We start from the raw sequence: 24,977 nt of genomic DNA, 5'->3' as shown, positions 1-24,977 counted from the left end.
GGTTTTGTTGCCTAAACCTAACTTTGGTACCGGTTTTCTTAAACCTAACTGTGTGGTTTTGTTGCCTAAACCTAACTTTGTGCTGGTTTTCTTAAACCTAACTGTGTGGTTTTGTTGCCTAAACCTAACTTTGGTGCCGGTTTTCTTAAACCTAACTGTGTGGTTTTGTTGCCTAAACCTAACTGTTGGTGCCGGTTTTCTTAAACCTAACTGTGTGGTTTTGTTGCCTAAACCTAACTTTGGTACCGGTTTTCTTAAACCTAACTGTGTGGTTTTGTTGCCTAAACCTAACTTTGTGCTGGTTTTCTGAAACCTAACTGTTGGTTTTGTTGCCTAAATCTAACGTTGGTGCCGGTTTTCTTAAACCTTACTGTGTGGTTTTGTTGCCTAAACCTAACTTTGGTTTTCTTAAACCTAACTGTGTGGTTTTGTTGCCTAAACCTAACTGTGTGGTTTTGTTGCCTAAACCTAACTTTGTGCTGGTTTTCTTAAACCTAACTGTGTGGTTTTGTTGCCTAAACCTAACTTTGTGCTGGTTTTCTTAAACCTAACTGAGTGGTTTTGTTGCCTAAATCTAACGTTGGTGCCGGTTTTCTTAAACCTAACTGTGTGGTTTTGTTGCCTAAACCTAACTTTGTGCTGGTTTTCTTAAACCTAACTGTGTGGTTTTGTTGCCTAAACCTAACTTTGGTGCCGGTTTTCTTAAACCTAACTGTGTGGTTTTGTTGCCTAAACCTAACTTTGGTACCGGTTTTCTTAAACCTAACTGTGTGTAAACCTAACATTAGCTCTAGTTTTGTTCATTTTGATACTTAATCATTGAAAGTTTTTCCTAAACCTAACTAAGTGGCTTTGTTCCTTAACCTAACTTTACTTTTGTCAAACAATTTTGTCCTGAAAAGAATATGTTTTATAGATTGCATTTCGTGACTATTCTACGAACTGCTGGGACACTGTGTTGAATATAATGCAGAATTAAAATAACTACATGCAAGTAAAAGACAGTTCAAAATAATTATACATACATAGAATACATAGTATATATACATATATAAGTCTGTGTTAGAGACAGGTAAGTGATATAAGAGATCAAAAGCAACAAATTAAACCTTATACTTTTGGGGGCCACTGCACAAAATAGAGAAAAAATTCAAATTTTAATATTACAGCAGGTTAAATAATCATAGTCGTGTCCCAAAACTTAATAACAAGCACAATATTTCAGAGGCCAATAATAAATGCTTCTGAAAGCTTTCATATGACTGTAGTGCTTTCATAAAGTCAGGGTGCTTTAGATGAGAGAGGTCCGACAACATAAACAGAAGTATAAGGTTTAGCATGAAGGCAGCAATAGATTCTACAGAAAATAGAAAGATTTTTAAAGTTGTCAAAGTTGATTCACTATAAAATGTAATTTTGGATGCAAAACGAGATTCTGAGTCGAAAGTAAGGCTGAATAGATTGGTTTGTTACTGAAAATCCACCTGCTAATAGGCCTTGAATGAGGCTGCTCTGTTTTTTCTAAAGAATATAACTGCTGATGATGGAAACTTGAAACTAATAAACATATAAACTGAGGGAAAATATGCGCTAATAGGTCAATAAGTTATTGGCCTCTTTCATCAGGTGCTTGTTGACTTGTGTTCCGTGGACATTAAAGTCACCCAGGACTTCGTCTCCCTTCCTACATAAATAAGAGCAGAGGTAACCCCCCCCCACCCCACCCCCACCCCTACACACGCACAGATGTGCAGTCACACAGCTGTGTGTGCGCGATGAAGACCTGAACTCTCAGTCACACCCGCCGCTCTGATGAGTAACAGCAGCCAGGCTCTGTCCCCCGTGCTGCCCCTCACGAGCTTTGGCAACGTGCTGATGTTCCTTTTCAATATCCTCCTCGCCGCCACCATCATCTTCCTCAACATGTCCGTGTCGCTCGCCATACTGCTGAACGGCGCGCTGCGCGGCGAGAACCGCTTCATGTACATGCTTAGCACCTGCCTCAGCGACGTCTGCACCGGCGTGTCTTACTACTACGCCGGCGTCCTCGACGTGAGGGACAGTTTCGACTCCCCAACGAGAACCTATCACATCGTGCCGACGTTCCTGGGTCTCTCTTACATGGCGATCCTGGCCGCGCAGGCCGACCGGTACCACGCGGTGGCGGCGCCTTTTAAATACTCGCAGCGCATGACCCGAAACCGGACCCTGCTGGTCATCCTCGCGTACTGGCTCTACGCGTTCCTCATCGTGGCCGCGAATAACCTGGTGACGATCGGGGTCGCCAAGACGATCACGAGCTTGGGCTCGTTGGTGGCGAACATATTGACGGTGATCATAATGATAGGGCTGAACATCCAGCTGTTCAAGATAGTTAGGTTCCACCTGGAGCGCGAGCCGCCCTCCGAGGAGAGGGACAGCAAGCGCTCGTCGGTGTATCTCATACTGGTGGTGGCCGTGTTCTTCCTGGGCACGTGGCTCCCCATATTCTGTCACATCGTTGTGTGCAATTTCTTCGGGACGACGTGCTACACGTTCAGGAACGAAGGCACCAACCCGCTGCGCATTCTGCCCCGGATCAACGCCGCCCTGACGCCCATCCTGTACATCAGAGGGTGCTCCGGGCTCAAGGCGACGCTGCTCGCCAGGGTGTGGAGACCCGGCTGCGGGCTAGGAGGGGGCAAGAGGGTGATGGCACGTTAGACGTCACGTCTTTTAGTGTTATCCTCACATGAGAGTTCAATTCAAAAAGCGTTTTACGCACTAATTTGAGACCAGAATCACTTGTCAGACAAACGTATCCATGGCCTTTAGACAATAATCATGTCACAAATATACACTGCGCACGGTTAAACAAATGTTTTATGCATGTTTTGCATGTTTTTTTTTTTAATGTCGGATAGTGCTTGAAGTCATCCTGGCCCTATCTGACTGTTTTCGTTCATCCATACACACATGACCACATGACAATAATAACATGACAATAAAAACCTGTGCAATACATTACACATTACACTGTGCAATAATAGTTAAAAAAGTTAAAAATAGTTAAAATAGTTGTTTTTTTTTCTCTGTCTGTAAATATAATATTTCAGTTATTGTTGTTTTTTCTACTGTTTTTTTTTATTGCTTATTTATAATACTTGTTTTATTTTATTTTTATTTTTTATTTTTTATTTTTAGCTTGTCTTCTTCTACTATGTCTCTTGTGTGCACTTTACGCTACGCTGTTGTAAGTCTGCAAATTTCCCCGCTGCGGGACTAATAAAGGATTATCTTATCTTATCTTATCTTACACACACACACACACACACACACACACACACACACACACACACACACACACACACACACACACACACACACACACACACACACACACACAGTCCCCCTGCGGTTTAATTGCAAAGTCGGATGGATGTCAAAGGCAGCTTTTTCTTTAGGCAACTTTCAGAGGACCACTTCATGGTTTTATTGTGTTTCCAGGTTGGAAGATGTCGGGAAACGTTTTATCCTTGGACGCCAGATTATTCCCACTGTTGTTCTCAAATCGCCCCCAAATGAACCAATTGTTTGTGAAATGAATGTCTTGCCGTGAGAAATGTTGCCCCGCAAAGAAACTGATGAAACATATAATATGGCGTTTATGAGTGTTGTCATCTTTTATACCATGAATAAAAAAATGAAAAGGTCATCAACAATTTGAAACTTTTGCAGCTATTTTTTTATTTAAATGTATTTCTGACACGCTGATTTCTTTTTCTTTTTATGGCCAACATAGCGATTCTATTTATAAGGTTCCCTGTTAAAAATGATTAAAAGTGAAATATGCAAAGGAAAACAGTGTGTCTTAAGCATTATTACTTTTTTTCTGATAAGCCTCCACCACCTATCCAGAGACTGACTGGTATATTCCTGACAACTTAATGAAATTGATTTCTTTGTTGTAATAAATGTGAATAGTTTGTCATTAATTGAAAGCATCTAGGGGGGATTACTTTGATAGGGTTATCTTCTGCATCGGCTATCAGACATTTCATATATATCATGTCCTTATGATGTTTATCGCATGTGTGCCTTATAACAAGTGTTGCTTTTTTGTGAGCTAATACACACATGCCTTTTGGTCGGAGCACCTTGATTATGCAACTCAACGTGTGGAGGATGCTGCACTCCCGCGGCCGCCACGCCGTGTCAGGAGAGTGCTTTGGCACAGCGCCACCACGTCGTTATCCACGGAATGTGAGCCATAAAAAAACGAATGAAGCGCGCGGAAGATCAAACCGATGTGCGCTGTGTGGATCGAGCGGTGTCCCTTCATGCAGCTGGCTGCAGGCGTCGGGCGAGAGCGCGCGTTATTAGCTGCAGCCAGGTGGCATCTCATCAAAGTGAGGATGGAGGTCCAATAAACGGCCAAGGAGGTGAACCCCCCCCTCGCCCCCCTGTTTGCCCATTGGCTCGGTGGGGTTCCTCTGGTTCTAAGAGGAGGAGCCGGCAGATCGTCACACTTCCGCACATCTGGTGCCCAATTTTTGAACCAGAACCATCTCTCTCTCTTCTTTTTTCTTTTTTTTTTCTCCTGCTGATACGTGTGAATCATTCGACCATTAATCATCCTGAGATCTGTGATGGCTCTGATGACTCAAAACCTTTGAAGTCTCAAATTGCGATTATTGTTTCAAGTCCAGTTGATGAACCGATTTCAGAATAAACATGATTGGAAGTGATTGCAGTAAATACGCACATTAAATCAATTTGCGTTTAGAAATAGCATTCACCTGAATACTCTGGAGCTTGCACAGAAACATGGTGTACACTGCAAAAAAAAGTGAAAAAAGTCATTTAAAAAAAATGTACCTAATCTGCATGGGCGGTTTGAAACGGTAAAGTCTTGCAAAAATAATTTAATTTATAACTTAATTTCTTAGAATATTCTCTATCATACAATGGAAACTTCTGGTGATTAAAGTTTCCACTTTATTTCAACTCACTCCTGACTTGTAAAAAAATAAAAAATAAAATATATATTTAATTATTTATTAATTTTGGTGAAACTACACCCAAAACTTGCCGGTTTCGCGCACACCCTGGCATTCATTATTCTTATCTTTTAAATCAATGAAGCAGGTCTATACATTCAATAACTTGTCGAGTCGGACATTTTTTGCAGCGCATAAGCAGCATATAGAACCGCGGCTGTGAGGGGAGGCCTAAAACCACCGACATATCCCTCCCCTCTGTCTTCCTCCCTCCCTCTCTCTCACCCCCTCTCTTTCTCTGCCATCTTGCAGGTAAAGTTGCCAGGGGTCCTGGGGGCTGAGAAAGTGGCCAAACCCTCCCACAGTGGGCTGTTTTTTTCTCTCCCCCTGCTGCACTCTGGGCTGGTTTCTATTCAAATGTGGGTCAGGGGTGAGGAAGCCTAACGTCATAAGCTTTGCAACATGGCGTCCCGAAGGCTGTGAGATGAGCAAGAGGATGGTAAAGAACGCTTGAGGACAATCCTACCGATGTAATAAGGTATTTAAAAGATTTCTAATTTCCATTTTTTAAAGCTGGATCGTAAACGCGCATCGGGGGCAGTCTGTTTTCGATCGGCTCGTTTTTCTCCAGCTTTGCAGCAAGGATCGCAAGGGTTTTTTTTTTTTCGGCGTTACGGTGGTGTGTTTTTTTTTTTTTTTTTCACGGCATGCCAACAAAAAAAATAGGGGCTTCGCTGGTGCGTATTCCGGCTCTACCAGCTTGCTTATGGCAAGCCGAAACCGCAAAAAAAAGAATGTGTTGGCAAATGTTGTGGCGTTTATCTTGGCGTCGTGAGCGAATAATAGATGCCCCCCCCCCTCCTGTGGGACCGAGTGTGGGCTACCAAATATCCACCAGGCTGGCAAAGCGCAGCGGGCGACAGAAAAGGATCCACACAACAATAAAAAAAAAAATAAAAAAAATAAAACCTGACTAGTCGCTGAAACGTTTTTGCACTCATAACGTCGTTTTCTCTGCTTATGTTTTTAATAATACAGCGAGTTAAATGCATCGTTCACCACAAAACGAAGGCGAACGAGCCGAAGGTTTCATTCATATCCACTTCTCTCGTGTAATCACAACACTGATGTTGTTGTTGTTGTTTTTTTGTAATAGTAACTTAAATTTAACGTGTACGTAACAAACAGGACTGCGTATTTTTCCGCACGGTATGTTTTTGCGCAATCTTCCTGATAATCGCAGAGATGTTACAGCCGATACGTGTGATGTAACCCGCATTGTTTATATGTAGGCTAAGCCACCTTGGTTTAAGGTTCGGCTAATTAAAACACACACACACACACACACACACACACACACACACACACACACACATGCATATACACACACACACACACACACACACACACACACACACACACACACACACACACACACACACACTAGTTACAATGCAGGCTCGGCTACTTGTAACCGTGAATTGCAGGCCATCCATGCAGGGGGGTGTATAGTGGGCCACTGCTATCGACCATCTTTGTGATCGGCTACAGTGTGGGTGTAACGTTACATTGTGACCCAAAACTGCCGTATGGAAACGGTGTTGCATGCTATTGATTTCCGGTGTTCTCATACTACAACAACAACGACATCAAGAGCCACATCAGTTTATATTGAATATTTGATTATTTAACTCCAATTCAGGACAACAACAAATGACTTAGTAGCTATTAAAACAATGTTCAGGTGCAAAGGCTGCTCCGCTTCCCAGGTGATTAGTGTTGTGGCAAGGGGCATGCAGATAATAAGGCACAGGAATGTCAGTAATGCGGACTCCCTTGTAACTACCAAATGTATAGGTCTGTTAAAGGTTTCTTTTAACTTTGCTTTAGTTTTCCCAGCTAAGAACAATCAAGATGGGCTTCTGATAAAACTCTAATAACCCTCTCAGTCATTTTCAGTATTAAACGTGTCACTCTTGGTGCTTGAGTAAAAAGTGTTGTCCCTGGCTGAAGGACGCCCTCACTTGTGTCAACTGTCAGATATGTCTTTCTATTTTGCCTCTTGTTGTCCTTTTTGTTGCTTTATCACTTTATCTGAACTGTGTCAGAGGGCAATTGTTGGCGTAAACTCATTTTCTTCTTCTTTAAGTGGGCATTTTGAAAAAAAAAGCAGAGTTTCACTGTTTTCTTTAATTGCTGAGACATTTCTTGGCTTTTGGAAGTTTTGTCACAACTTTAGGGCAATGCCAAGTCAAACTACATCAATGTTCTCAACTGGCTATTCTGCTCAAGGGTTGCAGGGTGTTGCAGCCTATAATATGAAGATTATAGGACTAAGTTTGCTCTGGTTACACCCACTCCGAAGGTGCAGTTGAAGTGAGTGGTTGTGCTGCCTGTCAGTCTGAAATCCGGCCCGCAATTAGCTGAATTGTGCTTTTTTTGACAATGCAGCCGAAAATGCTTTTTTAAAAGCTTGTCGAGCTGTGTCAGAATGTGTTATATTTCTATTTTTATACACACTTTACGCTCATGGCTCTGCTGCTTATGAGTGATGACAATGCTGCATCTTGAATTTCCCCCATGGGGATCAATAAAGGAATATAATAATAATAACAGCAGTCAGATTTGTAGACTCACTGTGTGTTAAGTTCATGTGACCGGTGTCTCTCTCACAACCTCTTACAGAATACTGAGTAGCATTTTAAAGAGGAGCGGTCAACTATATCCTGTTTGATAAAGATTAATAATTAGCAATCTGGCATTCCTACAGAAACGAGAAGGAAAACATCGGCCAAGAAGTTCAATAAATCAACCGTCATGCTCCCTGATGTCCTTTCTCATCACCGAGCTCAACCAGGCGCATGCTGTAGCTGTTGTCAAATATACATCACAAGTAGGCGCATCTAGTTGGATTAGGCCACAAAAATGACCCAGAGAAGTCAACTGATCAGTGTGACTAGTTTCATTGATCACTGTGAAATACAAAGATGGGTCCAGGAGGGTAATTTAAGCCTGTTTGTTTGTGTGTTTGTGTGTGTGTGTTTGTGTGTGTGTGTGTGTGTGTGTGCGCTTGTTGCCCCATGATCCTCATCATGAGCCGGTTGGTTTTTGCCTCGCCCTCCTCGTCCCTTCCCTTCCCCTTCTCGACACACAGCCCCCGCGATCGTGGCTTACGGTGGAGTGTGTGCGTGGGGCAGCACAATGCGGTAAGGCTACTTAGGCTATACGCTTCTGCTGACATGTTGGCCGAGGACTTATAGATTGTGCTTGGCCGACACTTCGTATACGGATCCGCCTGTCCTGTCCTGTCCCGTCCCGTGCTGCGCTATGTGTTTGGAGGTTCAGCTCGGTTCGTGCGGTTGGCCAAAGCGCCTCGGGGCAGGGTTGTTGTTGTTCTTTTCAAGAAGAAGAAACAGTCTGTGGAATGCAGCGCTGATAGCCAGAAGGTTATGAAGTGTTTAAAGGCTGGAGGAGGAGGAGGGGGAGAAAGAGGGAAGGGGGTGGCAGCTCTGTAAAACCTTGGACCATACAGGATCCCTCCTTACCCAACATGCCCTCTGTCCTTAGCCAAAGCATTAGGCTCCAGGTCATGTGGGTCTGCTGCTTTTTACTGGGGGGTGGGTGGGTTATCTCATCAACAAAGTTAATTCTCTCAAGACAGAGGTAACTTTATCATTCCAATCATATGCTTGCTCGCCAGCAAAGTGCTTGATTGCTTCACCGTTTTTTTCTTTTCGGGGCGAGGGCTCGCGGGTTGATGCAGGATGTGCTGCTGGCTTGTGTTGCTGGCGGGTGTTGCTCAGTGTTCACTTGTGTCTTTATTTGATTCACTCCGGTGGGGGGCACTTTGGATGCAGCTACAGAGCCATAGAATACAGTACAGCATGGAAGCCAGAGAGAGAGAGAAAGAAGCAAATCTTGGTTGAGTTAGACATTAGTTACCTGGATTCGTTAATCTCAGTCCAACACATCTCGCATATAATCTTTTATCTTCTTTTTGTCAACAAGGAACACACATTCAAGTAGTCGTTTGACTAAATAGCAAGTATGTCATCTGTTTAGCAAAACGCAGTTTTTAGTTCTTTGAATGTCTGTTGTTATTATTTAAATATCATTAATTTTGCTACAAAAAAAAGATGCAAGCCAAAGGAATAGAAGCTTAAGCTAAATATATCCAATTAAATATGAATATATATCCAGTTGCCTCCTGGTTCTTGACAGTTACAGTTGCTAAGGAAAGGATTCCGACCAACCTCCGGGCAATTAATTGCATCAAAGATGTTATTAAAATGCATTAATTTCTCTTACCTTTTCCCATCAATTCCCACATAATAACCCATAATCCCCAAGTAAAAACATGCTTTTTGCAGATGTTTTAACAATCATAAAGTTAAATATCCTTTTTCACCAAGAGTCCAATGCACTATAAACATTTTAAGAGAACAGTTTTGTCTTGTTGCATTTCATTTTCAGCTTTTTGCACATGACTGCTGAACTCTGCCTGCTGATACCTGCAGCCCTTATTAAACATTGCATAATGCCCTGTTTTGTGTAATTTACTGTACAGTTGATCACAACATTAAATTGTCTCGTGACTATAAATTAAGTGGGGTTTATTACTAAATGGGAGTTGGGTCTTAAACATAACAGGTAGGGGGATTGCGCCCGTGGTAGGTGTCTGCATCCTGCCCCACTGCGACAATAAGTATGATGGGCGGGGTCGTGCAAGCTATTTTTGCACACATGAGAGAGCATACCTGTTACTGCCTCTTGACCCAGCTGAGGCTTCGGCATCTAGTGTTACTTGTGCATGAAATGAACACCACAGAAGAAATAAATTCATTGTAATGCAGGAAAACAGGTTAAGACTCAACCAGCTGCTTTGTCGTTTTGACGGAATTTTGGGGAAAAAACGTCCTTCTTTTGGCTGGTATCGATGCCCCCGCTGTAAGAAAACCCATGAAATGCCCAAGGTGTTATTAAGACAGGCATTTTCTTGAGAAAGTTGTGTTACAGGTTGGGTTTTGTGGACACGTGTTTTTGTGTGGGAGAGAAAAGAGTCTTTGCTCTTCTTCCCTTTGCTGCACAGCTCTGATACACATGGGGTACGTATTACGCAGCAACCTTTGGGCCCCCTCCTGTGAGCAAATGGACGGAGCTCCTTTCATTCCACTGCACCCTGGGCAGGACTTGTTTGTCTGCAGCACGGCTGAACTGCCTGATGGAAAATTAGTCTTAATTGGAAGGACTGCGGTAGGGATACTGTAATTCGTGCACTCCTCCCCCTTCAGCCGTGCAGCCCTGGGGTCCCTCACCTGTTCACTAGCATTCGTATCTAACTATCCTGCAGGAAAAAAATCCAGATCAGCCATTCCTTTTTGTTTCTGAGATTTTTGTCCAGCAGGACGTCTCTCCCTGCAGCTTTTCTGAAGAGAATATATAACTAGAATTGGATCAGTGTCCAGAATTCCAGCAGATGCTGCGCATTGGAGCTATTCAACGGTTTGCCATGGAGACGCATGCATAGGCACGTTTTTTTTATTCCAAGGAGAGACCCCAGCTGGTGATTTTCACTTTATATTTCACACTCTGTCGTCTCTCTGGTCGGAAAAGAACCCTGAATATTCTGCTCTCCGCAGCCTCACAACACAGCACTGCGCTAGATGCATCACTGTACCCAGTTTAGAAAATTAAACCCAAGACTACTGTGGCTCGTTTTGAATTTCAATGCAAAAACAAGAGAAATTACGCTAGATTTCTTTGCCATGCACACGGGTATCAAGGTTTCTAAAGGGTTTTTTACTTCTGACTTCAGACAGGGAAAGTATTGCTGTGACAGCAGTGTGGTGGGATGAAGGGAAAGATCATTACTCCGTAGTGCAGTTAACAGTAGATTATTTAACCTATACACAGCATGTACTGCACGGCCTGCCCAAACCGTATACCAAAAGATATAATTACAAAATTTACACTGCAGGTTTTAGAGTCACCAGGTTACTGCGGTGCATAGCAACCCATACTCCGATTTCCTGCCTTGACCCAATTTTGAGCCATTTATATTTTTAGCGGAGTCTAAACTTTGCACCAGAGTTTTTAAAAACGTTGCTCAAAACCGAAATTGTGACCAAATCACTAGAAACTGTCGTGGCGTTTCCTCTGAGGCAGCAGATATTACCCAGGTGTAAAGGAGCATATAGTAAGGGCTGGCTGTTTTAGTTTAATCTCCTCACTGTGCTGTTGGCTGTTCCCTCCCTCACCTGAGAGCCGAAACTCTGATAATTGCAGCATCAGAGAGTCCAAGCTTACCCATGCAGAAGCGGCAGCCATGTTGAAAAAAGGACTCAGAGGTGGTTGCTCGGTGTTTGTATTTCAAACTGGCTTTGTACCATCCCCCTAACCCATCCCCCACTGCCTCTGCCCACCAGCATACTCCCTGGGCGTGTGTGTGTGTATGTGTGTCTAAGTGCACTGTCTCTGTGAGTGCGCACACTCAGGGGGGCCTTTTGCTCGTGTACATGATTGGCTCCCTTCCTCTGTCTGCCTCAGACAGTCCTCACCTGCGCGTTTACTGTCTTCTGCTCAAAGCAATCCCCTGCTCACTTTTTTTCAAAGACACTGCTGTGTATTGTTTTTAAAAGTAATTGCCAGGAAGGACGAGCCCAGGTAGAACAAGTCTTTGAAACCCAACTTGTGTTCTGTTGGTTGTTCTGGCAGGTGACCTTTTGCAGCAGTAGGGTGTGTTTTGTTATTGCGCCACAGGACTTTGCCTCACCTCTGCCCTCTCTTCTGGGTCTCTACCCCTCCGCTCAGGAGATTAGTGCCACAGCCCACTGCTCTCCAAGTCGCCACATGAACTAGGACTCTGAAAGGTTTACTAGCTCACTGTTTAATCCATAAACTCCTTGGAGGGGAAAAAGGGATGCAGTGGCAAATAGAGTTAAAACCAGATCATCCAGATCTCTGGTTTAACCAGTTTAATTCACCGCCTGGGGGCACTTTGTGAAGTTTTTCTTTTTTTTTTAGTCTCTCATGGTGAATCAACACACGGATGTGTCTATCAAGTCGGTGTTAACACCCCTATCTGCTCATCTCCTTGTCAGCAGGCACCTGATGCAAGCCAAGGTTGGGGTGAAGCAGTTGGGTACTGTTTTTTTTTTTTTTTTTTTTTTTTTTTCTTGTTTTTTTTTTTTTTTTTTTTTTTTTTTTTAAAGTGAGGTTTCCCCGGCCCTCTATCATTACAACGCGGTCTGTTTTTGAAAAGGTTAATACTGCAGCTAAGGTAAGCTGATCCTGTGCTTGTGCTCGTAGGACAACGTCTACCCTGGTGGGCTGTCTTCGGTTGGTATGTGGTGCCATATTGCGTCAGACCAAGTATTGTCTCTCACTGCGCTCCTTACAGGCTAAGTTGGCATCTCTCAACCTCTGTTCCACCCTTTACAGAAAGCTAAAAAAGGTCCAACCCTGCAGAAAATGCTACCCACCAACAACATAACAAAACACATATGACCTCGCCATCCTGCATACTGGAAACATCGTTCTAACATGTTCTAGTAGTGTCACCTCTCTAATAGTGCATCTATCCCGGACTTTAATATGAGCAACAGCCTGGATACTGCATTGCTAATGTCTCTACAAACTGCACAGAACACCTGTGCACTCCCAGATGGACGGCTGCCATGATGGCGTGGGCCTGTCCGTCTCCTGCGGTATTAAGCCTGCCTTCCTGGGCAGCACCGTTGGATGGGGAGCTGGGCCTACACGTGTCCCACCCTAGCTGCATATAGATCAGCCGTAATCCATTAGCAGCTCCCTGGAATCCAGCCGGCACAGCACAGCACTGGAGGGGCCAGGGGGAGAGAGGGTAGCGGTGCGGGTGATGGGGGGAGAGGGATGACAAGAGGAGGGGGTGGGGGGACGGGGGAGGGCTTTTTTTTTTTTTTTTTTTTTTTTTTTTCCTGAGCTGGCTTCTGCACTCAGAGCCCAGCCCCCTTTTTATGTCGGCCTGCTGGAAAAATCTTCTTGAATCCCCCCATAAAGCCTGCAGAGGTGTGTGTGTATGTTAAGAGAGAGACTTGACTGATATATGGCTTCCTGGCTGGCATCATAGCAGAGGCCCTTCTTTGTCTAGCAGCCCTCCTCTCCATTACCGCCTGCAGGGATTGAGTGCCACGCGCACCCCTGTAGCGCGCTCTGCGATTAACTGCAGATCTGGGGTACGTATTCAGGAATAGCTCGTTGTAATTCAAGTTGGGGACGGGGAGGCTGTTTCACGGGATGTGTTTGCATGCCCGGGGAGAGACTGGTGAGGGTGGGAGAGAATGGAGAGGAGAGGAGCAGAGGAAAGACGGGGGAGGGGAAGAAGAAGAAGAAGAAGACCATGAGTGGAAGTGTCAAAGCAGAGGAGGCAAGCCCAGGCCTGGACCTGAGAGTAATGATCACTCCGGCTGATTGTATCAGCCAGCCTGACTGTTCCAACAGAGCCGGATTGGATACATCAGCAAGCCATCTCCATTATACATTCCTCACCTTGTTGCTCGAGCGAGATGTAATGGATTCTTTTTTGCGACAGCGTATTGTCATCACCAACAAATTCCCTGCCCGTTTTGTCACCTTCTTAGGCGGCGGTTTTTATGTTAATTATTCCCACATGAGTCTCCCGTAGTGATTGTAGGGCCTAAAGTGTGGGGATGCTATATTTTAAAGATTAGAATTAGCTTTGCCCTGATACATTTTTGTGAATTTTAGCCTTCAGGTGAACACTCCAGAGGGGGGTTTTGTGAAACCAAGCTCAGTCGTGTGTCTTCGCCCTCAGGCTTGCCTCTTCTATGCTTCTAGCTGAGTTCAGGAACCACTCCCGTCTCTCCTGCTGAGCATTATGAAACATGATTTTCAGCAAATCTCTAGGTTGGCACCGGGTTGAAATGGTGCATTTTCACATGTATTTACGGCTCGAGTTAAGCATTTCTCTTCATTACTGTGTAATCTCCTCTAATACGGTATACCCTTCTCTGATCAGGGGCATTAAAGATGTGGTTCCATTTTCCCAGCATGCCCAGGGCTTTAAACATGTTAAACACGAGTCAAGGACACACCCTGCTGCTCAGACTAAAGCACACTACTATTGTTGCATCACACCTGAGCTGTGGATAGGCTCTTTGAATCTTTAAAATGATCAGTGTTTTCAACGTGGGACCAGAAGTAGAGCACTGTGGACTGTAGTAGGTCATCACTATGTTTTCTAACACTGAATGAGATTCATCTGTCCTAATTCCATAAATGAGGGCCTCTCTGGAGGATCAGGTGTTGCTGTCGTTGTCTTTGAGCTGCACCCTCCCCCCCCACCACCCTCCTCTGCCCTAGCTCCGTGTAGTTTTACCTGCTCAGGTGTCACCTAATCCCTCCCCCCGGCCCTACTGTGGCACCGACCCCCACCCCCAGACAATGGGGCAGGGCTGACATTACCATGACCTAATAGAGGCTAGAGTGAGCCGAGTTTCCAAAGAGGGCAACCTCACCGAAACCAGAGGGGAGGCACCTGCGAGAAGTAGTTACTCTACCCTTTCCTCTTATCCGCCCATTTGGCTATTGTGCCAGAACAGTGGCAATGTGTATTAGAACTCGATCCACGTGGGGTTGCAATTTGTTTTAAAAAGGAAGTCAAAAGGAAAGGTTCCAGTTTCTCAGCTGGTTCCTGTATGATTATTCGGCATGCTGTGCTGACAGTTTGCTAATTTCCTTGTAAGAGCTAAAAGCTTAGATTGATATACTCACCTTGGGAGTCGCAACACGCTGTATTCAATTTTAATCCTGCTAGAAATAAAAGATTGCACGGTAAAGCTCTATAAGTAAAGCTGGTTCAACACTTTGGTGTGAAAACACTTTGTGGTATCTGTTAATGACCGCTACTCTCCTTTCACATGTTTTATTCTGGGGAACATGCTTTATTGAACAACTTGTCATTTATCATAACATCAGTCTAAAGCTCTGTTCAAACTCGTAGCATAGCGCTAGCCTCCGCAGACGGCTTGCAAGCTCTGAGCATGAACAGAGGCATTTATACTCTGTGCCCTGTGCGCTGCATTATTCTCGGAAAGGCCATAGGGCGAACAAACAAAATCAACTGTGAGGAATCAAAAGGAAGAAGAGTGTAACCCATATATATGCCCATAGACTGTAGGTGTAACTGGCAAAAAGCCATAAACCAACCTTTTACAATGCAGAGGAGGGATTGTAATTATTTGTAAACTCATCTCATATTCATGGGTTAAGTATTACATAAGTCAAGTATTACATAATTTATAATGAAACAAAGGTTGAATATCCTGTAAATTTGATTTTGGCTGTAAAAAAATATACCCAAGTTTTTAAGACGTCCTATTTTCTAAAGCATTTAAAAGTGAATTGGTCTTCTTTTTTTAATCCCTAGACTTGTAAATAGCACTTTTATCAGTGAAATATCTGTGACAGTCATGGGATCGCACGCCTGTGCCAAGTAAAAAAAAAAAAAGAGAAAAAAATCAGATGTGTATGCCAAGCACCGTGACCACTACGCGCATCACAGGCTGGCTGCTGTAATCATTTTTTGCCACGCTTGCCTCTGGCCGGCTTGACTATGGCTAGTATAAACTAAGCCATATCCTTGACGTCTAAAATGTAAATCTAACCACCTTTTTAATTTCTCTCTTCCAGCTTCAGGTGGTGCTCGTGTAGGAAGAGAGAGACAGAGAAAGAAGGAAGGTGGAAATGGAACTGCCAAATCATGCCAAACAACTGCTGCTGCAACTCAACCAGCAGAGAGCCAAGGGCTTCCTGTGTGACGTTATCATCGTGGTGGAGAATGCACTCTTCCGTGCCCACAAGAACATCCTGGCTGCGAGCAGCATCTACTTCAAATCTTTGGTCCTCCACGATAACCTCATTAACCTCGACACAGAGATGGTGAACCCCTCTGTATTCAGACAAGTTCTGGACTTCATCTACACTGGGAAGCTCCTGTCCTCTTCGGACCAGAGCAGCGAGCAGAACTTCAGTGCCCTCTTAACCGCAGCCAGCTACCTCCAGCTCCATGACCTCGCTGCTCTGTGCAGAAAGAAGCTAAAGCGCAGTGGTGGGAAACCCCTGCCAGGCAAACCCTCCACTCCAGGTCCCCTTAGCCGCTTACGCCTCAACAACCAGCGCCTTTCCACTTCTACCCCTGCTGGCCCCAAAAACCACTATCCTCCGACCCCTTCCGATGCCGACCAGCCGCAGCCAGATGAAGGCCTTCGGGACAAGCTCTCAGACGACGAAACGTTTGTTGGCAGCTCTGGGAGGAACGGCAATGGGGGGAATGGCAGCAGTAACGGTAACCTCAGCAGTGGAGGAAGTGCTGGGGAGCCAGACCTTGGACTGGACCTGTCAAAGAAGAGCCCTCCCTCTGCGGGCACAGCCACTGACGCCCTCAGCCCAAACAGCAACTCCCAAGAATCCCCACAATCTGCCTCAGTATCCACAACCAACAGTGCCTCACTGGATGACTCCTCCACCACCCTACCAGGTGTAGACACGGAGACCACGGATCTCAACCCCTTGTCTAAAGCCTCAGAGGAAACCCAAAACCAACCCGATGGCCCCCCGCCCCAGAAGAAATCCCGACAGGGTGCTCGCAAGAACGAATGGCCTAAGAAAGAGGCATCGGGGTTGAAGTCGGAAGATCATGACAGGCCCCTGGTTAATGGGGTGGTCGTGGGTCCTAAAGATGGCCAGGCTTTCCAGTGTAAAGATGAGGAAGACGGTGGAGAGAACGGCCAGGACCACACTGATGAGAGCGGGCAAAGTGACGGAGAGAGTGCAGGGGGTGGAGGGGGAACTGGAGGGGGAAACCACAGCGCCAACTACGTGTACCGGCAGGAAGGTTTTGAACCAGCGTTTGGAGACAACCTTTACGTGTGCATTCCCTGTGGCAAGGGCTTCCCCAGTTCTGAGCAGCTCAATGCCCATGTGGAGACGCACAACGAGGACGAGCTCTACATCAAAGAGGAGGGAGGGACCTTCGTGAAAGAGGAGGATGAGGAGGAGGCAGAGGACCTCTCTGCTGCCGTGGGTCCCTCCAGCTTTGGCTCTGAAGCGCGTCCTTTCAAGTGCACTGTCTGCAGTAAGAGCTACAAAGACCCGGCGACGCTGAGGCAACACGAAAAGAGCCATTGGCTGACAAGGCCTTTCCCCTGCAACATCTGCGGTAAAATGTTCACCCAGAGAGGCACCATGACACGCCACATGCGCAGCCACCTCGGCCTCAAGCCGTTTGCGTGCGAAGAGTGTGGCATGCGCTTCACGCGCCAGTACCGTCTGACAGAGCACATGCGTGTCCACTCTGGGGAGAAGCCGTATGAATGCCAGCTATGCGGGGGGAAGTTTACCCAGCAGCGTAACCTCATCAGTCACCTGAGGATGCACACCTCACCCTCTTAGAAACACATCAAGCCAAAGAACTCTGGGATATAGAAAAAAAACAAAACCTCTACCTTTCCCCTCCCCCCATCTCAACAGCAAAGAAACGCACATGCACACATTCACACGCAGACACTCACAGTTCCCTTCACATGAATTCCAGTTTACGACGCCCGGGCTTAGTGGCTGATATAGCTATTAGCCACAGTGGGCTCTTGGTGATGGTGGGAACTTGTTGATTTCAAGGATCATGTCATCATTTATATCAAGCAACCTCTGCTCACCTCTCAGGAGTTCTAGAGGGACAAATAACTCCTGTCTCTCGCCAAAGTCACAAAGCCATGGTGGTGTGGCACGACTTCTGGTCTGCAGTGCAAGTCTGTCAAATGTGAATGTGGCTACTGATGTAAAGTCAAGCCCCCCCTCACCTCATGCCCCTCAGCAGCCTTTCTCTCTTCTACCCTTTTGAGCTTTTTCAGATTGCTCCTCAAACTGATCAACTCAAGAGTCCCATCTGTACTCCAGTGCTATCTTGACCAAAAACCCATGCAAACAACTACTGGCAATAATTCAGCAAAAAGATTATTTTTAACCCTGACAGCTTTATATCCTTTGTTATGATGGTGATGGGGATCTGTGTGTGAGAGGAGGGGTAACTGGGGTTGGGACCATCTCCATGCTTTAACTGAAAGTCCTGAAAGAAATAGAGATAACATTGGATTAACTTTTAGTTTTTACAGACCACAAATACTCAAAGTCTCTCTCTATGGCTGCTCGCAGCGATGCAGGGTGGATTTTCATTGTCGGTTTTGCCTGCTTGTGCTCCCAGGAATGAATCCTGGTTAGAAAGACAAACCCCTTCGAGGTACTTGATTTACTTAAAGAACTTGTAATGTTTCAGTGAATGTTTGAACTGGAAAGTCTTGGGATTTTTCTTGTGGAGGGGGGGATGGGATTTGGGTTAGATTGGGTGGGTAGTTTAAGGGGGGTAAGGAGAGGGTGTTGTAGACTGAACACTATGTTCAGTGGGTACGTTTATTTTTTTGTCTGTATAGCTTTCCTCCCCTCAGAAAAAAGAAAAGTCTATTTATATAGGCTTGTGACCTCGCTACCTCTGATTACTCTTACAAACTCTATGTTGATTAGTTGAAAGTTCCAATGTAATTAATTGTAAAAAGTGTGTAGATTATGGTAACTTTTCACCTAATGCTTTAACCTGCCCATCTCTCAACACAGGTTTTTAATGCTCATAGATTTTACACATTAATATTGTTTTTTTTCTTTAGCTGTAGGTTTTACTTGTCAAATATAGCTTTTGGGGCGCCCTGCTCAGTGTGGCCCCGCCTCAAAGTGTACTGTAGCCTCCTGCCTGGAGCAAATAGTGGTTAGTTAGCGTAGATGTATAGTGTTCCAAAGATCTTATGAATGTTGAGGAGAACAGAGCTAACTAACATTGCTAGACAAGTTCATAACCAAAGTTTAAAAAAAAAGATGTACTTAAGATATATAGCATACTAAATTATTACACTTTTGATTTCTTTTTTTGCTGTATAAAACAAATTATGAATTTATATTCTAAGTCCTGACAAAGAGATCCACTCTTTAGATGGAGCTTTGGCCAATGACTCTGAGACTGAGGAAGGTTCTCGTGGTTTGCAAGGAAAGCTTGTGCTGATTGGTGGGCCGGTATGATTTAAACTTTACCCACCTAACGGAAATGGTGAAGTTTAAAAAAAAAAAAAAGACGTGTTCCCTGAACATGTTTTTTGGTTTCTTTTGGTTTATATCCAGAGTCCTTATCACTTTATATTCCCTGACTTTAAAAAAAACAGGACTTGATGACATTGTATGTGTTCTGTTTCAGACCAAAAAAAAAAGAAAAAAAAGATAGGAATTATAATCAGAATTTTAATGTGAAGTTCAAGTTGCTTATTATTTTCTTTTGTTGTTGAGCCAAACTTGTGAAAACTTGTAATAAGAAGGGAGAAGCAGAGATGCACTGGACAGTTGGACAACTCATCGGTCTCCTGCGGCATCCTTTTGTTTCTGATTGTACTCCATGATCTCACCGAATGATTTTTAAATTATTTTTAACCTCTAAAGCTTTACCTCATCATAAGCAACCGTAAGTTGGGAACGCCCCTCTCTGTTGTCTGTCGGTTTCACTGAAACCTGTCCAGTGTATCTACTCTTAAACAGTTACGCTGTGGAGCATGAACCTTCACTACAAGTTTTTGGTATAGGCATTCCTCTATTATGTTGGTTTAACTGTCTTTTTTTTTTTTTTTTTAAACCTCCTTTGTCCTCATGTTATGGTCTGTGAAATGTTTATCACAGGAATGCAGCTACAGTTACACAAACATTGCTACCGTTTTAAGGTACCTGCGTCCTGGACTCCGGGAGTTGTTACTTGGTTATGTTGGATGTCGGTGTCTGGCTGTTAAGAGCAGTTGCTGTTTAGTGATTGCATGGTACATCTGCTATTTTTTCACACTCCCCAACCCCCCCTCCCAAAACCAGAAACATGTTATTTATCGCCTGATCCACTGTTGCTTGTGACCTCTCCTGGCTTAAGAGGGAGTCCGCAATGCATTGCCTTCAAACGTTATTGTACTTGTCAGCACTTACTGCAGTACAGCGTAATGTCTGTAATGCAAAAGGTGTTTTTGTACATCAAGATCTCTAGCCATCTCTGCAAATGACTTTGCAGCTGCATTTGAATGCTTGCTTGTTTGACATAACGAAGGAAAAAAAACAAAAAACAAAAAAATACGAACTCCAAACTGTGACCATACTACTACTATTACTACTACTACTAGTACTACTACTATTCAACTACTTCAGGGATTGTTCGGCATCTGTGGATGCAGACTCTCAGCTACATTTGTAAGACATAGTATTGTATCGATTTCTCTGTATTTTAATCATGGGAAAAGCAAAAACACTAGTTTCATATTTAAGACAAGCAGGGGGGTACTTTTTTCAACTAACACAAAGAGCCTTGACAAAGGCGAGGCAGCTCAAAACAAGTCTACATTTTAGTTAGTGACACGGTATGTTCTGAAATAGTTGCAAAGTTGTACAAAGAACTAAGAAGAGAAGAAAAAAAAAAAGCTCATACCCAAATCCACAAACTATTTTTTAAACCAAAGCACATTTGAATGATTATGGAACCATGTGTGGCTCTAAAAAGAAACATATGTATTTATCTCATTGTTTACATAAACTTTTACAGTTTTACAGACCTCAGTCGAGGCTCGGCCAGTCAGAGAGGTGATTTTGTGTTTGTGTGTTGTTGTTTTTTTATTTTTTGAAATAAAGATGCTTTTCCTCAGAGGTTGCTGCCAAAACAAAACCGTAGCGTCAAACACGGGGTGAACTGTTGCATATTCAATTAAGGGGAGGGGTGTGTGGTTTTAAGGGGGTAACCCCTAAACCCCCCACACCCCTTCTCTGCCAGCTGGCTTTGGGGTGACCCTGCACCCCGGTCCCCCCTGCCCTCTGGCCTATCTTCAGATGGGACCGCAGAGATGAGGGGGGTGGGGGGTGGGCAGCACGGCCTTGACGTATTAATCAAAAGGCATTGTTATTCGGGGTCTTTAGCTCAAATTTTGCGTCTCTGTTTACCCGAATGCACTTGAGGACTACCTCTGCTGCTTGGGGTCTCTTACTATGTAGGCGCTAGGGTGGGCAACGCTTGAATGGTTTGGGTTTTTCTTTTTCTTTTTTTTTTTGTTACATGGTACATCTCTTATGCTGGCGGTTTTGGATAAACCTATCCGGAGAATGTAGCTCTGGTTTGTTCACTGCATGGAAACGGGCTTATCTGGTAGTCTTAACTGTGAATGTTCTTGTTGTTTTCCTGCTCTTAAGATGTTTTTGAATTTTTTTCTTAGCTGCCTGTGTTCTGCGGGTAAAAGCAGCACAAACCTCTGGCTGGCCAAGCCTCATACAAAGTTGGTGCAAACACTTATTGACAGTGTTCTATTTTTTTTTTTATTTTTTTTTTTTTTATCAAATGTCTATTGTCAGTGATGAATGTATTTATTTCTGGTCCTGCCCTCACCTCTGCAAAGAATTAGCTCAGTGTGTGAGACTGAGGTGGAGGCAGGACCCCCTTCTTTTTTTTTTGGTTTGTTTGTTTTGAGGATTTCAAGCTGAGAATCAAAAATGAGACACTAAACATAGCCATTAACCACAATCTGTGAAAGTTTACCTTTTTTGTTGTTGTGGGAGAACTGATTTCAATTTTCAAAGAAAATGGTCTATGGCATTTAATATCTTCTATCTCAGTTATACCTGACAGTCTGTAGGGTTATTGTTGTTATTTTTATCTCATGTGATTCACTATGGGTGTTATTTTTGTTGCCCATGTGTTCTTGAGTTCTCACTGAATGACTGCACATCAGGGGAGTTGAACTTTAACCCCTTGTGTGTCTGTTGATGCAGGCAGGACGCTGTGACCTGCCTGTTCAGAACGGAGGCTACTGTATCTTTTCAATCTTGCTCTCCCTGGGTGTTGCCACTCTGCTGCCATTTAAAAAATAAAAAAACACAACAAAATAACATTCACGCAGCAGAAACCCGCACGCAATCGACACTTCACTCCGTTCTCATGGCTATTGTACCATTTCTCGTCTTAAAACCACTTGCCACCTCTCCTTTCTCTTTGTACATGACGTATGTGTTTTTTAGCGTCTTGTTAGTTCTCCATCGGAGGAGTTTAGAAACGTTGGGCAAGATAGCTTTACTAAGTGCACTTTGTATGTTTTCTTAAAGCCTCTGGGAAGACCTCTGGGGCGCTCTCATATCAATTCCCATTTAACCGACGGTTCACTCTTTTATCTCTCTCCTCTTACCTCATCATTGTTCCTGTGTGTTTGTTGAAGTATCATATCATTATGCAGTGTTACGAAAGCTTTAAAAGTTGAATATACAGAGCAGGAAATGCAAAACCGAGTGGACTGTACTCGGCCACGAGGCGTTCGCGTTTCCTTCTCATTTCTTGGTATTATTGTCGATACACCTCGGGCGGTTGTTGTCGCTCCTATCCTTTTTTTACAAGCATTTTGTACAGCAGAGGGGCTGCTCTGTCTGGTTATTATGGAGATGCTCCTTCTTACCTTGGCAGACTAATACCAAAGCCAGTTTTAAAATGGCCTCCGGTTGCCGTTGAAGCATTTCTAAGCTTTATAGTCTCCTTGCTTTATCTCCTATATACCTGACCCCCTGCTTCAGCCCTTTGACCCGCTGTAATCTCCCTCGCTCCACAGGCGACTTTATCCTCTGCTGCATTTTTACATTACACATCAGTGTTTACTGTAGCTGCTGCGACATTTTGCAGTAGTGACTGAAAAACACCAAATTACCTCAAAACTTTCAGTGTTTACAGAAAAGTGGTTTCTTGCCATTACATCTTTTATTTTTTATTTTGCCGTCCATCTGTAACCAAAATATCGAAATGGAGTATGTAGCAGCATCATTTTCACGCTTAACCTTTCATTTCATTTCCATCTTTTTCTGAATTTACAAAAGGCACAGTGTCACTTTGACGTGCACTACATTAATGGAAAGACATGATTAGCTGCTAAGAATTGATACAAAAAAGAATTATGTAGTACTTGAAGAGTTGATTAGTGGAGCTGCCCATGAAGTGGGTGTATCAAGCTTCCTCTCTGGTCTTCTTCAGGAACTTCCTCTCAATAATGCATCAGGTTCCGTAGGCTGAGAGGCTCTGGAATGGACATGCTAGGGACTTTGCCATTGAATAATTTAAACGGCAGAGAAGCCCCTCCCTATTGGCAAACACACTAGACATGCAGAGGTGCACACACCCAGGTGCATTGTTTGCGCCGGCATGTGCGCGCATACACCTCCACCCATGCGAACGCAAATGACAACGTCTAGACTTCAAACACAACCTAACATGCGCGCACCAGTATTTGAGTTGAGATTCTGTGATCCCCCCCAACCTTTTTTTTTTTTTTTTTTTGTGGCAGCACCCAGGCTGGGCTTTCTCTCTTTATCTCCACTCCTCAGAGAGCTGGTATTCAGGTCAGAGCCGCCGCCGCCGCACATAGCGATGGGGCTCGCTCAAACTCAAAGTGTCATAAAAAGTGTAATACAGCTGACCTCAGCACTCACAACCTTGCAGTCTTAATGTACAGCAGTGAGGAAAAATAAACTGTTATTTTATGATCTTTTCATTAAAAGCTTGATTGAAAACCAAGAGTGTGTTTGGACTTTTCTGTGCCTTGGTGGTGTTCCCTTCTTAAATTGTGCAAGTGATTCTGTTCGACATCTAAATGGTAAAGTCTCTCCACCCACAGGAAACATGTTTTTGATCTCATTTCAAGGTGTTGCTACCCTGTGCAGTTTGCCTTGGGGTTTATTTATTTGCATTCTATGAACATGCCTAAGTGACACTTGTAGTCTGGAGTGCATGCATGTGTATGTCATTCCATTTGGCAGCTTCCTTCATAGATAATTGATTTAAGCATTGGGATCCATGAAGGGTGGTATAGTGTGGGGACAAAAAATGTATTATCAGTAAGGTAAAACTCACAACATTTTTGAGGTATTGAATAAACTTTTGGGGGGTTATTTTTGAAGCCATAGCTCGTTGTGTTGTAGGCAAGTTTTTCCAGTAGTCCAGTAGTAGCAGTCAATAAAGGGTCAACTTGTGGTCAAAAGCTTTCCTGTGTTTGACACGTCTCGACTTTAGTCGCTTCCTTTCGCCACATCGTGCAATTTCCCTGTTTGCCAGCAATTCAGGGACGGTTACTTCTGTCTTACAGTGCTTTGAAAACACTTATAAAAAAGCCAATAATCAGAACCTTATTATGGCTGACACATATTGCTCTGTTGTTGGATTTGACTGCATTTACTAGGCTTAAAAATATTTAGATATGCCAAACACAGGGTGATGCACCTCAGACCAAATGTTTCTGCACAAACTTTTGGTGGATGTGAATTGGCTCACATCAGCCAATCCACATCAGCTGTCATATATCATCGGCGTATTACCTGATGATATGTTTGCTACAAGGTGACCGTCATTATCCAATCAGAAACGTTTAAGGGCCTTTAATAAACATTCTCTGTTAGGCTGCCGATTCTTTCATACCGATGCTTATGCTGGAGAAACTCCCTCCATCTTGTTTTGGAAGCTACTGCGTCCTCTTGCTAAACTCGTGTTAGAGCTCCCTCAAAACGGCTTTTACTGTCAAATCTAGATCGACACAACAACACTCGAAGTCCTTGAATGTCATCCGGGAACCTGCGCTCACCCTGCTGTCAGTCGTCAGCTAGGCTAATAGTCTCATGGAAATAGCTTCATGTTTAACAATAGCAATCTTCTCATCTCAAAGCTCAGCATAAAGCCAAAAAAGGTTTGGTCCCCTAAATGTCAAACTATTCCTTGTAAGATGAATAAAAAAAAAATTAATATCTCCTGAAAGCTGAACACTGTGGGCTTGACCTTACTGTATTGTATCTGCTATCGTCTCCACCTCCTGCAGTTGGGACAGACCCAGCTGTGGTAAACACAGCCCCCCCCCCCCACACACA

The 24,977-nt window shown here is 44.0% G+C and overlaps 2 protein-coding genes across 2 annotated transcripts; both read left to right on the top strand.

Annotated features, from left to right (window-relative positions):
- Positions 1-1,812: 1,812 nt before the first annotated feature.
- On the top strand, positions 1,813-2,703 carry LOC129101857 (melanocyte-stimulating hormone receptor-like). The gene has a single exon (XM_054611811.1). The coding sequence runs from the start codon at positions 1,813-1,815 to the stop codon at positions 2,701-2,703; it is 891 nt and encodes a 296-aa protein (XP_054467786.1).
- Positions 2,704-5,284: 2,581 nt separating this feature from the next.
- On the top strand, positions 5,285-18,229 carry hic2 (hypermethylated in cancer 2). The gene is made up of 2 exons (XM_054611451.1): positions 5,285-5,517; positions 15,669-18,229. Exon 2 carries the CDS (start codon positions 15,723-15,725, stop codon positions 17,427-17,429), a length of 1,707 nt encoding a protein of 568 aa, XP_054467426.1. The 5' UTR covers positions 5,285-5,517; positions 15,669-15,722; the 3' UTR covers positions 17,430-18,229.
- The last annotated feature ends 6,748 nt before the right edge of the window (positions 18,230-24,977 follow it).

Source organism: Anoplopoma fimbria, chromosome 13 (assembly GCF_027596085.1).
Source record: "Anoplopoma fimbria isolate UVic2021 breed Golden Eagle Sablefish chromosome 13, Afim_UVic_2022, whole genome shotgun sequence".
NCBI classification, from domain to species: Eukaryota; Metazoa; Chordata; class Actinopteri; order Perciformes; family Anoplopomatidae; genus Anoplopoma; species Anoplopoma fimbria.
This window is presented reverse-complemented; position numbering and strand designations above follow the sequence as displayed.

Bases quoted from the DNA above. Each gene is read 5' to 3' on its own strand.
- LOC129101857 (XM_054611811.1), top strand. From the start codon at position 1,813: ATGAGTAACAGCAGCCAGGCTCTGTCCCCCGTGCTGCCCCTCACGAGC.
- hic2 (XM_054611451.1), top strand. From the start codon at position 15,723: ATGGAACTGCCAAATCATGCCAAACAACTGCTGCTGCAACTCAACCAG.